The sequence below is a fragment of the Acomys minous genome (assembly GCF_964271855.1).
Source record: "Acomys minous genome assembly, chromosome: 19".
Classification (NCBI taxonomy): Eukaryota; Metazoa; Chordata; class Mammalia; order Rodentia; family Muridae; genus Acomys; species Acomys minous.
The window spans coordinates 15,558,884-15,575,168 of record NC_140499.1 but is presented as its reverse complement, the minus strand read 5'-3'; the positions used below and the strand labels follow the sequence as shown (position 1 = coordinate 15,575,168).

Here is a 16,285-nt window from a genome sequence, read left to right as displayed (position 1 = left end):
GACAGAAACGCGTTTCACTCTCTTCACTTGGCTTGAGGCAATTCTAGATTCTTAGCACTCCATCGCTGTTCCTGACTCACAATAAATACATGATGAATACAGCATAGCTCATAAAAAGGATGAATTTAAAGCAATGTCCTAAAGTCCAGCAAGGCAATAGATTAATTTCCCTTTTTAGTAATTATCATTGAGTCTTAGGGTAATGGCCAGCTGCTGCTCTGAAGAGGTCCAGGGTCGGGTCTCTGGGGCTGGATGCAGATGCCCTTCCAGTTTGCTTTATCTCTTGAGTGGCCAGAGCTGATGGCTCAGGCAACTGATCAGGACTGAAAGAAGAAAGAGGAAATGGGGCCCAGGGTTTCTTCTCTAGGAAATGGCTATACTGTGGCTGAGGAGGAGAACATTCCCATAGCTGAGGCTATAAAAGTGGCTTCTAGCTAGAGACTACACGGGGGTTGTAGAAGTAGGCTCTTTGATCTGCAGATAGGCCTCTTTGAGGAGACCTCCAGTAAGCTAGTGTAAACTTAGGCCTGTTAATCCTAAAAGGCTGATGATAAAGCCCTGAGTCTGCTAACTTATTTGTGAATCTATAGGGAAATAAGAAATAGATAGAAAATCAACCACTCACACCCACTCACATTCAAGAAAAAAAAAGGTAGATGAAGTCAGGCATCTTAACTCCAACTGAGGCTAAGTTTCCCAATTTCAACAATGTTTATTGTTGGGTCACTTATACTTCTGAGAAAAGAGTGAGTTCAGAGTGACAAGGCCTAAAAGTTACAAGAATATACGACTTATCAATTAGGACTGACCTAACTATACATTATGCAGCTATCTCTTAGTTCATAATGAGTTCAGGACAATAATTTTATCTGTCATTCTAAGAAACAGAGTAACTTCAGACATCTCTAGGTAGCTTCATTCCAACTTGGGCTCATGGGAGGTTTAAACCAACTTGCCTATTTTTATGGTGAAATACCAGGATTCGTAGTGCCATCTGGAGTGAAGGCTTATCTGAAGCCACAAATCTGCTACAAGGCTATCCTTAGTGAGGCATCTGGAGGTCCACAAAGGTATTTATTGCAGCCATAAACTCTACAGTGATTTTAGAAGATCTAAAACAATTTAACTTTTAAAACTATTTGAATCAAATCAGGAATTCCATAATCAGGGATTAGTTCATATGAATAATAAACAGTACATCCTCCTGTAGAAAGTCTGCTCAATCCGAGCTGGTCAATACCAAGAAAGTGACAGTTCACACCAATGCCAGATTTTTTTCTTTTGGTTTTTCAAGACAGGGTTTCTCTGTGCAACCTTGGCTGTCTTGGACTCACTTTGTAGACCAAGCTGGCCTTAGACTCACAGTGATTCACCTGCCTCTGCCTCTCTGGGTGCTGGGATTAAAGGCATGTGCCACCATGCCTGGCTCTGACACCAGATTTTAGAGAGATGCAGCGATGCACAATTGACAGGGTAGTCAGAGTTTAGAAGTAATTCTGGGGTGCATCACAGTACAGACCTTGCAAAATACCATATCCCTTCCAGAGATCTCTCATGTCTACTGAACTTCCCCAAATCAATGGCTCCTGACAGCATGTCAGAGGCTGGAAGCAGTTCCGCGGGTGCATCACAGTACAGACCTTGCAAATACCAGACGACCTCCTAGACAGCCCACATGCCTAGGGAGCTCCTTTAACAGAATGGCTGTTGGCAGTCTTAAAATCTTTTTTTTTTTCAGTTTTCAAGACAGGGTCTCTCAGTTTAGGCTTGGCTGCCCTAGACTTGCTTTGTTGTAGACCAGTTTGGCCTCAAATTCATAGAGATCCACCTGCCTTTGCCTCCCTGAGTTCTGGATTCATAGGTGTACACCAACACACCCAGCACAAGTCTTAAAATCTTAAGATGCCTCGCAATGATCTGAATTTATAATAATCAGATGTACAGTGTACAGTTGATGGAATCATCAAAGGTGGCAAATTTAACTCATATACTGTGTGAAATAAATAACAGTATTTCCATTATAAAAATTCAACTGGTGTTTATTATAAGGAACACTGAAGACAGACAGCTGTATGGTCAAGCATGGCTCCATTTTACCACATTCTGATGATTTCACATTTTTATAGGTGTGGTCTGGTTGGTGGCCATCATCGTCGGATCACCCATGTGGCACGTGCAACGACTTGAGGTATTCAGGGTTGAATTGTTTTCTATACTTCTCCACACTCCTCTATAGCTGCTGTCCATCTTGGGGACATTTCTGCAAGTCTGTAGTGCCTCACCTCCTCTACAGAAATGAAATAAAATGGTTTTACCTGCTTTATTTAATTCTTCTAGACACTGTATTGCTAATATTGGTGCTTAACATCTTTTTTTAAAAGGTTCCAAGGTCACTTTCTCCATTTTCCTGCAAATTGGACATGCTTTTCCTAGAATGCTCCAATGTCTTGGTATGGTTGAGAATCCAATGATTGTTCTATATTTTTCTTTTATTGAAAGTAGATCTTTTTCATACAATATACTCTGATTACACTTTTCCCTTCCTCTACTCCTCCCGGCTCCTCCCCCTCCCACCCTTACGTAGACCCACACCCTTTCGGGTCTCTCATTAGAAAACAAATAGGTATCTAGAATAATAATAATAAAATATAATAAGACCAAAAAACAAACAAATTGAAATAGGACAAACAACAAACAGAAAGAAAAGAGTCCAATAATGTAAGTTAAATAAATAAATAAATACCCCAACAGAAATTTATGAGACAAGAAAACCTCTGTATATGCAGTTGAATTCGCTTTCTATTGGCCAACTTAGACTACACTTAAGAGTTGTTTGTTTCCCCAGAGAGACTTGCAAGTGGTTATCCATTGGATCTAGCTTGTGCGTTAAGGAATGGCACATGTGTCTTCTTCTTTTTTCAGCTCCAGAACACCAACTAGTGCAGAGCCATGCAAGCCCTGTGCAGGTGGCCTCAGTCTGTGTGAGTTCATGTGTGCCCCAGTCCTGCTGCATCGAGAGGGCCTTGCTCTCCTGCTGCCCTCCATCCCCTCTTACACTCTTTCTGCCTCCTCATTCACACGGTTCTCTGTGAGGAGAGGGATTTGATGGAGACATGCTGTTGAGGGCTGAGTGTTCCGAGGTCTCTCGTCGTCTGCGTACTGTCTGGCTGTGCGTTTCTGTATTTGTTCCCATCTCTTGCAGGAGGAAGTTCCTATGATGGTGACGCAACAAAGTACTGACCTATGAGTGCAGAGGAATGTCATGAAGAGGCATTTGGTTGCTATGTTCCTTTTGTAGAGCAGGAGCAGTTGCTTTACCCCTAGGTCCCTGGGCTTTCTAGTCTCAGGCTCTTGGCCACTCAAATAGCATGGAGTATGGATTCCACCTCGTGGAGCAGGCCTTAGGTCAAAGCACATATTGGCTGGTTATTCTCACAAGCTTTGTGCCACCATTGCACTAGTGTAATCTTGCAGGCAGCACACCGTTGTAGATCAGAGAGTTTGTAGCTGGGATGGAGTTATTGTTTCTCCTTTGGTGGCATGCGGAGTAGCTTCTGGCACCAAGAGCAGTAGACAGTCGTGGTGAAGGCTCTAGGCAGGCACCAGCTTGACTTACCTGTGTTCAATGAAGTGAGTGTGTGTGTGTGTGTGTGTGTGTGTGTGTGTGTGTGTGTGTGTGTGTGTGTGTTATTTTCAGCAATACAGACTTGCCATCAATTTGTGGAGAGAAGCCTATAGCCATTGTAACAGCCTAGGTTACTGGGGGTTCTTTTGGAACCCTTCGGTTAACAGTGAGATTGGATACAACCCGTTCCAGGTCCTGGAAGCTTCCTTTGGTGGTGAGAGTTATGCAGTTGAGGCTGTCTCCCCTGTTATTTGGTGATTTCCTTTAGAGTGCCTTCATACAGGTGTATAATGTAAGAAGCTTCTACTGTATTAACTTTCCATATACCCCCTCAAGTAGCCTTTAATTTTAGCTGTCCCTGCCCACATTCCGTTCCGTGTTCCTGTCCTCCTTACACTCCTCACCTGCCCGTCCATCACTATCTGTTCTATTCCTCTTCCTCCTCTGTATTTTCCTCCATTGTTCACTCATGCAAAACAAAACAAAACAAAACAAACAATTGTAATAGATCGGTTGGTTCTCTTCATACGGCCTTTCTTGTCTGCCTCATCTTCATTGGTAAATAGACATTTGACTAGAAAACACCTTCAGAGAACACCTTATCTAATGCCTGTCCTTTTCTTACTTTATCTGATGGCTTCGGCCATGTGTGAGGATTCAGAGTGAAGGGAGGTGGGTGTTGGTTTGACCCAACCCGTCTGTTGGTGTGATCATAAGCATCTTTTGTAGTCCAACACAGACAGACATCTTCAAAAGCAACAGAGCATTGCTCACAGAGCCCCTAACAAAATGTATAAAATGATATGTTCTTTTCTACTTTTTAAAACACAAAGACAAATGTGGAATTTTACTAGGCTTGCCACATCCATCAGCAAGGATATCAAGTGTGACATACGGTAAAAGCAGATTTTAAAAACAATCTGATCTTTGTTCTGTAGCTTGAGTATTGAGTGAGGTGAACAGTGTGAGAGGAGAGAGCAGTCGCCACTTACGAAACGCTATCCGAGGATGTCTCAACCTGCCACACCAGTTCTGCCAGCATTCCGATAAAGCTCTCTGCTCACTTTCCACACACAAACAGTCTTACATCTCTTGCAAAATGTCCAGTCCACTGCCTTAGTCACTTAAGTTCATACAATTGATCTAAAACTTGGCCCTTCCCTCGCCTTGAATTGACATTAGGCCTGGAAACGTGAAGGGTTGCGGCTGCATTCTGGGTGAGCCTTTCCCTCCCACAAGCTGATGCGGAGAACAGGGAGAGGGAAAAATGGAAACAGGACCTCTGGGTGTGACTGGGACTCGTACTTGATGCTTTTCTTCTGGATTTTCCCAAGACACCCAACACTTCTGGCTGCTTGTCCGCTCCTCAGACCTCACAAACATGACCAGATGAGGCTGCGGAGGCCACCTGCACCACCAACAGGGTGTAGATTGATGGGCTCTTTCACAAATGACACATTCCAATCGTGAGGTCCACTTCTGGACCACAGAAAACAAATACATGTGGCAATTTTTTAAAAAACATTACTCCAGTGTATACTTTAAATACACCTTAAATATATGACTCGTTTATTTGGTAGAAAATGCATATTGTACATTCTGATCAACAAAAATGTACTCACTATCAGGTCAGCCAATCACACTTTCTTCTTACCTTGTATTAGCATGCATCCCATGGTCACCTCATTCCTAAACACTATTCGTGTGTGGGCGAGCACCCAGGAGCCTGAGTCTCTCACTCAGGTGATGGAACTTGAGGCTCTGTCATTAATGGTCTTCATCAAGCTCTCGCTACTCTGTTCTCTCAGGTGTGGTTTATTTCTCAGTTCTCAGGGAATGGAGCAAAGAAATAATTAAATGAAGACTTTCACCACTTATGTCCCATCCCAGCACTGGTCAAAATACCATTTCCCCTACACTCAGGCTTTACACTAAGTACAAATATATTGAACAGTGGGAAGAGCAGACAGTTTCCCCATGGGCTGTTGACATATGAATCAGTAATAAAGGGTCTCCTCCCTTGGTGCCCATGGTGAGATTTGTGTTGGGAAGAAATATGACTCGTGTGTAAGGAGGAGGAGGAGGATGGTGAAAGCAGAGGTGGAACTACAGGCCCAGAATGTATCTCTACCATCAGTGCTATCTTAGACAGTAAAACTTTAGAGAAATGTGTGTTTAGAGATGGAGAATATGTTGCTAGGAATGTCGCACACACGAGAATTTGGGGAGAAAATATCTGAATTAGACTACACCTAATTGCTTGTCCCTAGAGCTATGCGGCCCCGTCAGAGACTAGCATGGCGCTTTGTTACTCCATGACCCTCATGGTCGTTGTAGGGTCTGCTTATATGGAGTCAGAATAGCGTGGGGTTTTGCCTCTATTCGTGGGAAATCCAGATCGTAAACTCATTCTCTAATGGTTCATATCGTTCCTGCTTATATTTGCCAATAACACCTAGACCAGAATTTGGATTTTCTTTCCATATCAATCGCTACTGGAAGATTGTGATGAAATTGCCCATAAGCACATAAACAAAAGTGAAACTACATTCACCACCTAAGTAAGCTTCGCCTGAAAAGACCCTGTGGGCTGGGAGGACAACGTTCCTGACACACTCTCAGTTTCCATTCCTGTTACCCAGAAGTGTGGCTTTTGAATATTCCTTAAGGGTTCAGTTCGATCTAGCAAGGAGCCACGCCACTTCCTGCTGTTGTTCATAATATGTGAACCTAAAAATGATTCTGCCAGAAATAGTTTGAATAAATCAGCTAGCAAAGATCATTTGGGTTATTTTAGGTTGGCAGTAGTTTGAACCTCATTCTTCCTATTTGCCTTAGAATTTAAAACTACCCGTTGCCTTTTTTAAATGCCTCTTTGAGCGTCTATTACTTTAAGGAAGTCTGGTGACTCGCCAAGCCTGTTTCTTCAACAAATGAGAAAGCAAAATACATTAGTTTAATTAATATTAAAGCAGACAGCATATGGTGTTCTCAGTAGACGGTGTGGTAAGGGTGCTCTTTTAGCTCACTGAAAGGTTGTGAGAAGCAGAAATAAAAGCTGAGAAAGGCAAGGCATGAAAGGAGAGGTGCGCACAGACCTCAGTTGCACTTCAAACGCATGAAGTTCTCCAAACGCCTAAGCAGGTAAGCGGGGAAACTGCATTATATTATAAAATAGTGATTCACACTTGTAACGTCAGTAACAAACCTGAAGTCTTTAAAATGATCTACTGTAATGACACTTGGCTGCTCCTGGTGCTGACTGCTGGCTCTTGTAACTGAATTCTTCTTCCTAAAAGATTAAGTATGACTTCCTGTATGAGAAAGAACATGTCTGCTGCTTAGAAGAATGGGCCAGCCCCGTGCACCAGAAAATCTACACCACCTTCATCCTCGTCATCCTCTTTCTCCTGCCTCTCCTGCTGATGCTTGTCCTCTACAGCAAGATTGGCTATGAACTGTGGATCAAGAAAAGAGTGGGAGACAGCTCCGCACTTGAAACTATTCATGGGAAAGAAATGTCCAAAATAGCCAGGTCTGTCTGACTAAGTGCTTACCTCGGCCTACAGTGGCTTAGTTATTGCACTAGAAGGGGCAGTGGCCAAGGATGCCAGAACTATTGGGTAATTGGTCAAAGTGATCTAGGTTAAGAGGATTTAAACCCTTGAGGCTTTGTGCAATTTAATGTGTTGCAGAAAGCTAGATCAAAATAATTAGTTCTTAAATCAAGAGCGAAGTTGGAGCTATGAAGAGAATTAAGAGGATGGAGGCATTTTCATCTATATATAATTATAATTTGCAGCAAGGACTATAAAAGCCAGTGTCAGGGCTCTGCCGTCCGGTGGGGTCTCTTCTCTCTGACATTTTGCTGGTCGTGTGACACAGATCCACACCTTTGCTCCCCTCTTTTTTCATATATACAAGGTTACATAATGACATCTATTTTTACTTCCTGCTACTCAAAGATGGTGCTAACATACATGAGACGGACTGTATAACTTTTTAAACAGAGCATATATTACATTAAATTATTATTGATGAAATTTGACTTTAACATAATAGCTATCTTTTGACCTTATTCATTAGTATCATTTTAAAAATACTATGATGCTGCATATACAATAGAGAAGACTTACTTTATAATCCATACTGACCATTCAAATGAAAGTAAGTGATGCCTTCTATGCAAACTTCCAGAGATTTAATGAGATTTAGTTGAATCTTGTGTGTGCAGTGGCCTCTAGTGACCTGTTTGTGTACAGGCAGGCCCTTCCCTAAGACTTGGAAATTTTTATTGAATTAGTTGTTCCATTTCCTCAGGAAGAAAAGAAGAGCTTATGAGTTGAAAGGAGAGGTACGGAGAATGAACTTTTAAAATATAAATAAAATAGGTAGTTCTAGTGCAGATATGGGTCTGCCTTATACAAAGAAGAAAGAAATGAATTAGAATTCCTAGATAAAACCAGCATTTTAATTCTATCCTTAAAGGTTGCTGTATTTTATAAATACCAATATTTTGCTACCACAGACATGAATGACTTTCACTGCACAGTGAATTAAAGCTTAGTCACTGAAATTAGACCCCTAAATCCAAACCCAAAGGACAGCCCTTGCTAGCTACCTGACTGATGCAAATCACAGAAGCTTCTCGATGCCTCCGTTTCTGCAAAGTACCAGACCCACAATGCTCCTGCATCATAAGTATGTTTAAGTACATGAAGACAAGGGTGAAACAAACAGGAAAAGTTGATAAACTGCCTGTAATTATGTTGGGGTGGACTAAGTTCAACTTCTATCTCAGTCTTGCTGTTTAACACATTTTCCGTGGGAAAGCAAACCAACACACTACTCTCTTGTGGGTCTAGGAAGAAGAAGCGGGCTGTCGTTATGATGGTGACAGTGGTGGCTCTCTTTGCTGCATGCTGGGCACCTTTCCATGTTGTTCACATGATGGTTGAATACAGTGAGTACCTGGCGTCCTCGTTGAATGACTCTCACGTCCGTCTCCTGCTAGAATAGACAGGAACCACTGGGAACCTGTGGCTGTTCACTGGCTGAATTAAGTATCAAGCCTTGAGTCTGATTCTTTCCTGCTGAAAGAGCACCAGCTCGCTGCGTGGTGGGTGGTTATGTGTGACGAGGACACGCGTACTTCAGTAGTTGTACGCAATAAAGAAAAGCTTCTAGGAGGAGGTCCCCCTCAGTCACAGTCATAGGGGAGGGGAGTAGGAGGAAAGTGGGAGGGAGGGAGGAATGGGAGGATACAAGGGATGGGATAACAATTGAGATGTAATATGAAAAAAATAATAAAATATATATAAAGATAGATAGATAGATAGATAGATAGATATTTTTAAAAAAGAAAAACTTCCAGATTCTTACACTACTCATAAGGGGAGCGATGTCGCATCCTATGAATTGTCTCTTTACAACCTTGACTTGTACTTCATACTCAGTCAGCACTCAGGGAATTCCCCCTGATAAGTTAGGACTGTCACCGTGACTGTGTTTTCTGCAGTGCAAATGAATATTTGAGGGGTATTTCCTGCTTCTAGCCTACACAACACTTGAATTACTTAGTAGAATTTCCTGGCAACATTTGCTGGACCCCAGCCTGTGTGTGCGAGGGCGCTCAACACAAAGGCCATTTGTTCGCAGACCATCAGGTTCCTCTTCCCCAAGTGGCCTTCAGGAATTTGCATGCCTTTTGCCTCTGACAATGTCCGATGATAAACGGTTTTTAATTTTCTTCATAAAAGCCAGTCAGCATTCTAAAGCACTATTCTATTTCAGGTAATTTTGAAAAAGAATATGATGATGTCACAATCAAGATGGTTTTTGCTGTAGTACAAATAATTGGGTTTTTCAACTCCATCTGCAATCCCATTGTGTATGCGTTTATGAATGAAAACTTCAAAAAGAATTTCCTGTCTGCAGTTTGTTATTGCATAGTAAGAGAAACCTTCTCCCCGGAACGGAAGCTTGGAAATTCTGGAATTTCTATGATGCAGACGAGAGCAAAGCTATCACGCCAACAGCGCCCAGTAGAGGAAACCAAAGGGGATGCGTTCAGTGACGCCAACATCGAGGTCAAACTGTGTGAGCAGCCGGGGCAGAAAAGGCAGCTCAGGCGGCAGCTTGCCTTCCTCAGTTCTGAACTTTCTGAAAATTCTACGTTCGGCAGTGGACAGGAATTATAATGACATCTTTAAAATTAATATCATTTGTTTGGAAAGTCCTTTTGAGCAAAAATCAAAGACTATTTTTTTGAAATATGAAAAGAAGGAGAACAAGACATGTTTTCCATTTAAACCATCGTAGTATGTGAAGCTTTCACTTCAGAAGTTTGTTAAAACAGCTTTGCAGATTATTTAAGTACATTTATAAAAGACATTGTACATAAATCAATGATTTTTGACAGCAGTTTTTTAATCCATGTAGTTAATGTAATGTGACTGTGTATTGCTAAAATGGATGAAAACTGTTAAAATTGTATTATCGTCCTTGAATATGAAACAATGAACGTTGTAATGTAATTTATAGTGTATTGTTGAAGTTAGGAAAACGATCCTTGCAACTGACATTTGTACCATAATTAAAAAAAGTCAAAGATGATGAAGAATCAGGCAAATGACAAGTAATAAAACCTAAGAGACAAACATCACACTGGAGCTGCACATGGTCCTTTATGTGGCCGTCTCTGTGATGACAAGTCACCTCATCTTTTTAAGTCTCTATTTGTTCCTGTATGAATGGAGCCTTTATCTCACTCACTTCATGGAGTAGTCATGGAAAAAAAGTGTGCCAGAAAAGGAAGACAATTTTCATTCTACAGTGATGAGCTCTGTCCTGGCCCTGCCCCTCCTGTCTCCTGCCCCCTTTCCTGCTCTGCTTTCCCTTCTGCTATTTAGTCCAGCCCTGCCTCGCCTCCTCTGTTACTGTTTTGTAACTGGTTTTTCCCATCAAAAGAAAGATGGGGCAACCTTGTTCACTGATAAGTAGATAGATAGGTAGATAGATAGATAATAGATAGATGATAGATGAATAGACAAATAATAGATGATAGATAGATAGATAGATAGATAGATAGATAGATAGATAGATAGATAAAAGATAGGTGATAGAGATATCATGTTTATTTCTTTTGGCTCTTTATTTCCTCCGGTGGGATAAAAGGCTTTTGTTGTTGTTGTTGTTGTTGTTGTTGTTGTTGTTGTTGTTGTTGTTACGTATTAAGAGAGACTTTCTCTGTAGCTTATAAAATTTTTTATTCATTATAATTTATTCATCTTACATCCCGATCGTTATCCCCTCACTTCTGTCTTCCCATTCCCACCCTCCCTCCCTCTTCTGCCCTATTCCCCTCCCCTAGGCCTCTGACAAGGGCCTTCCTCCTTCATCATCAGACTCCAGTCAACTAGGTCTTATCTGGCTAGCCTGCATCCCCTTTCTTCTGGGAGCCTGCCAGGCCTCCCTGCCAAGGGGAAGTGATAGATCAAGAACATCAGACTTCATGTCAGAGGCAGTCCCACTCCCCACCCCCACCCCCGACAGCCTTGGAGAATGAGCTGTCCATCGGCTAGATTTGACGGGGGCGGGGGCAGTCTAGGCTCTCTGCATGAATTGTCCTTGGTTGGTGCATCAGTTTATGCAGGTCCCCCTGATTCCAGAGCCTTGATGGCTGGCCTGGGTGGTCTCCCTGTGGGGCTCCTGAACCCTCTGGATCCTTCCATCCCTCAACCCTTCCATGCCATTTTTAGTGCTCCCAGTGGAGCCAAAATGTTTCTTCTGCCTCCAGTTTTTGATCACTCATTTTCCATCTGAAAAACTCGGAATATTTTATAATTTAAACTTTAAGCTTTAGAAGCCAAAGAGGACAAACTACTTGGGTTTCCTTGGTCACAGGCGTTTCATTTCATGTGCATCAATGAAGTGCTATTGAAAAGGAGAAAGGCGGGCTGGAGAGACGGCGTGGTGGTTAAGAGCACTGGCTCTTCTAACAGAGGACCCAGGTTCAGTGCCCGGGACCCACATAGCGGCTCAACTGTCTGTAACTGTAGTTGCAGGGATCTCAACATCCTTAACATAAATGCAGGCACAGTGCAAACGCACATTACATAAAGATAATTTAAAAAGAAAAGGAAAAGGGCAAAACAGGGTGTCAAATAAGAAAGACAAATTGCATGGCACAGGAAAATTAGCAAAGAGAAGAAAAGAAAGCTTATTGTTTTTTTATGGATCACTTTTGTCAAGTGCCATCTTTTTATCTAGTTACCCTCTATCAAAACAGTGGTCCCTACACTGATAAGTCCTTAAACATGGAACGAATGCGCTGGTGTTAGATATCTTTACTTAACTGTTAAATAGTCATCTGACTTCAGTGTGACAATAAAAAGCTATGTGTATATTTATGTATTTATCTATAAATACTAAACTCAAAGTAGAAAGCCACCCCTGTTGGCTTCCCAAATGGACAATGCTACATCAGCACAGCTCATCTCTTCAAGGAGCGTAGATGGTTATGTGACGGATGAAGTAGTTTTAGTTATCGGAAATGACACAACTTCTAATGTGTGTCCAGGGTGAAGGGAGGGGGGGCGGTGCGTTGCTCACATGTCTATGTACCACGTGCATGCCTGGTGCCCACGGACGTCAGAAAAGGGCAACAGATTCCCTGAAACTGGTTTACAGGTGGTAACGAGCTGCCATGTGAGTGCTGGAGATAGAACGGCCACACAGGTGCTGGGAATAGTACCTGGGTCCTCTGGAGGAGCAGCCAGTGCTCTGGACCACTGGGTCATTCTTCCTAATGTTTAAATTGATCTTTACTACCATCAAACCTATAAATGTCACCCTTTATGTGACATTCCATTAAGAATTTTTTTGCACTACTCTAACAATTTTCACTTATATTGCCCAAAGTTTAACATGTAGCCACGTAACTCCATTTCTTGCAAGAATAGTAGATTCTTTAGATGAAATGGCGAGAGAGAAGGTATTTCTGTAAGCAAAATTGGATGTGAAAGTGCTACTACTTTTCACACAGAGTAGCTAAAGGTTTTTATGAGATGTGTTTTTAAAATGGACGCTATTCAGCTATTATTTTTCTTAATTTTATCTTTTAGATTATAATATAGTTACATTTCTCTTTTCTTTCCTTCCTCCAAACCCTCACATATACCTTTTCCTACTCTTCTTCAAATTCTTCAAACCTTTTTCCCCACTAATCATTATTGTATGCATATATGTATGTGTGCATACATACATATTCCTAAATATAACCTGCTCAGTCTGTATAATGCTACCTGTATCTGTGCTTTCAGAGCTGACGATTAGGCACTAGGCAACCAAGTAGTGTTCTCTTCATTGAGGAAGACCACCTCTCCCACTCCCATCTTTTGTTAGTTGCCTATAGCTCTTTCTGTAGGGTCAGACCCCCTGGGCGTTTCCTCCTCCACTGTGGCATGGCCATTGATGGTGTCCCTGTTCAGCGCATGTGTGGGAAACCGTGTTGGTGAGACTTTCTGCGTGAAGCTTCTGACATTGCTAGGAGACACAACCTCACAGCAAACTCTCTGACCCTCCAGCTCTTACAGTCTTTCTGTCCTCTCTTCCTCCATGTTGCCCTAGGTGTGGGAATTCAACCATTATTTTTGACCCTCCTGTAGTGTGTCCAACTTAGACACCTTCTCTCCCTTCCCAAATCAAGACCCAGATAATGCTGGTTGATTGATTGTGGGTTGATTTGCCTATGAAATAATAGAGAAAACTCAGTTCTAAAAATAATCAGGAGAATCCGTATGTTTTCAAATTAAACATATCTCTATCAACTTAGATCTCAGGCATGGTTTCTTCTTACTTTGAAAACATTTTTCATTTCAAACATGACTATGATTTAGCTTATATAAAAATAAATAAATTAGGTAAAGAATGGGTTTTTTAAATAAGCCTATGTGAATCCTGTACTTTTGAGAGGACAGTAGAAAACCCATTGCTCTAACTCCAGCAATTTCTGATCAGTATGCTCCAACCCCTGGTTTCCTTTATATTTGCAAAGTGATGCTAAATCAGGAAAATTTACACAAGAAGAGGACTTTACTATTGAATCTTTAATTATTTGACACAAGCAATTTTTAAAAGGCTTCAAGGCAAAGTAACATCTGAAAACCCAGTACTGTGCTTCTTCTCCGCAGGAAGCAAGCGCATCAAGTGTGTGGTTGTTCTTAAAACTCCAATAACAGTTGTTGGTTCAAAAGTAATTGTGCATTGACTTCTTCATCAAAATGGCAGGTTGAATAAACATGTATTTCTTCTACTAGATTGCTAATTTTAAAAAGTAACAAATGTACAAAGCTACAACAATGATGAAAAAGGGAGGGTAGCCAGAGCAAGTGAGAAATCACAATAAAGTTCATGATAACGAAAACTGAATTTTAATGGCAAATGTTTAATTGTGAAGAGAATACAGGAAACCATAGCATATGCCTAGAGGAGAGTTTTCTTCAGCAGCATCTTGGGGGAAACTGAGGGTCTCTGCGGTGGTTTCTACTGAGAAGATGAATACAAATGGTCACTAGTTACAGAGCAGGTAGTTATTCCAGTGTCTTCCACTAGACATGATCAACAGAATTCCTATCCAGAAGGTTCTCGCTCTTACTGTTTACCATCACACCTAGTACACATGCATACTCTGCTCTCTAAAGAGCTGAGGCGAGGCTAGACAGATGGCGCAGCAGTTAAGATCACTTACTGCTCTTGGAGAGGACCAGAGTTCAGTTCACAGCACCTACATTGGGCAGCTTATAAACATGTGTAACTCCAGCTCCAGGATGTCTGACACCCTCTTCTGGTCTCTTCAAGCACCCAAACTCATGTGCATGCACTCACACATGCATACATATAGTTAAAAATAATAAGGTGTCTGGAGAGGTGGCTCTGTGGCTGAGAGCACTTGCTGCTCTTGCAAAGGACCTGGGTTCAGTTCCCAGCACCCACCTGGAAGCTCACAACCATTTGTAGCTTCAGTTCCAGAGGATCTGAAAACTAGCACTCTGTCTGCTTCTTACAGACACATGGTAAACACACATACATGGAGGCAAACACTCATATGTATACAATACAAATAAATAAAACTCTTTAATAAATAGTAAAATAATAATTTAAAAAAACCTTTTGTGCACACAAGTGGAGTTTCCCACAGGAGCCAGAGGAGGACATCAGATGCCCTGGAGCTGGAATTACAGGTGGCTTTGAACTACTTCATGTGGATGACGGAAACTGAACATGGATGTTCTTGAAGAGCAATGATGAGCTATTTTTCTAGCCCTCCTTCTACCAAAAAAAGAAACTAAAAAATCACCAGACTTACTAAATGATAGTCCAGTTAGGATTGAGACAAAGCTTGAGAATCTATCTATACAAATTCCCAGAATTTGGTACATTTCTTCCCCAGCCCCACCTTCATTTATAAAGAACACAACTCTGACACAGATAAAAAAAAACCAACACACCCCAAAGAGCCCACTAACAATAGCAACAAAATGGGACAGCAGCGGGACCTGGCTAACACCTGTCTGGAGCCCCCAAGGAGCCACTGGGAACCAGGCCCTGGAAAGGATATCTCACTTAAAACACAGGAAACAATCCTTGATCTGGAAGATACAAAAACTCCCCCACGACAGAAAGCAACACTTTTAGTCCTCGGCATCATCAAACTGTCCTGTCTTCAGAGACCATCTTTGAATAATGTGGTGTCAGCAGAGGTGGGTGGTGCCCACTGGGGGCCATACATCACGTCTTCTTCTGGGGCACTGCACAGCCAAGGTTTACTCTCTTGAGACATGCTCCCCTGCACATCGTCGGCATCCTAAGGGTTCTCATGGTCAGCTTTCAGTTCCGAGTCTCAGTCCTCATTAAAAAGATTGGCAGCCTGTTGCATGGATGTGCAGGGTGGACCTTCTGACAGCCCCTGGGCATACAGGTCCCCACCAGCTTCCTTCTCCCCAGCAAAGCCTTCCTCTTTGCAATGTGGGCTCTTAGCATGGGTAGGAACATCATTAGGGACGCTCTGGGCTCCACTGGCTAGGCAATCCATGGCCATGTCGGTCTCTGTGTCCTGACCAGAGAGGCCAGCTGTGGCAAAGCCAGCCTCCTCACTGGGGGCACTTGGCTTGCCTGGGCCTGACCAGTGACTGCTGCCTGAGGGTCCATGCCCCAACGCCCACTTGAAGTTGGTACACTTCAAAAGGATAGTTTGTAGAGAAGCTAGTGAGAAGAAGGAACCTGGGAGACAACACACTTACAGGACTTACTATCAAATTTTGTAAGCACTGACTTAACAAAATTGGAAATGAACAGAAGGATGGATGGATGTAGAGAATCTGGGGCTGGAAAGATGGCTCAGCAGTCGAGAGCACTTTACTGATTTTGTGGACTACCAAGGTTTAGCTCCCAGCGCCCATGGTTGAAAACTGCTTATAAGTCCAATTCCAGGAGTCTGATCTCATTAGCTATCCATGTGTGTGTGGTACATACAGACTCACACAAGTACACACACACACACACACACACACACACACACCACATTGATAATAAAAATACTATGTAATCTAAATCCCTCTGTTTATCTTCCAATGGAAATTAAGTAATATTGCAGTCTCT

The 16,285-nt window shown here is 42.2% G+C and overlaps 1 protein-coding gene and 1 pseudogene across 3 annotated transcripts in view; one reads left to right on the top strand and one right to left on the bottom strand.

Moving 5' to 3' along the window:
• The window catches only part of LOC311590042 (pyroglutamylated RF-amide peptide receptor), a 31,888-nt gene extending 21,617 nt beyond the window's left edge, over nucleotides 1–10,271 (top strand). Inside the window, exons 3-6 of one of the 2 annotated variants that reach the window (XM_084768833.1) lie at nucleotides 2,127–2,188; nucleotides 6,925–7,160; nucleotides 8,491–8,588; nucleotides 9,563–10,271. In XM_084768833.1, the coding sequence (XP_084624959.1) occupies nucleotides 2,127–2,188; nucleotides 6,925–7,160; nucleotides 8,491–8,588; nucleotides 9,563–9,825 (659 nt within the window). In that variant the 3' untranslated portion in view covers nucleotides 9,826–10,271. Of the gene's footprint in view, nucleotides 1–2,126; nucleotides 2,189–6,924; nucleotides 7,161–8,490; nucleotides 8,589–9,418 lie in introns of both variants that reach the window. The other variant, XM_084768832.1, reaches the window with a different exon arrangement.
• A 5,047-nt stretch (nucleotides 10,272–15,318) lies between these two features.
• On the bottom strand, nucleotides 15,319–15,835 carry LOC311590003 (coordinator of PRMT5 and differentiation stimulator-like; annotated as a pseudogene). Its single transcript has one exon. The product of its transcript is annotated as a coordinator of PRMT5 and differentiation stimulator-like (transcript).
• Between the last annotated feature and the right edge of the window lie 450 nt (nucleotides 15,836–16,285).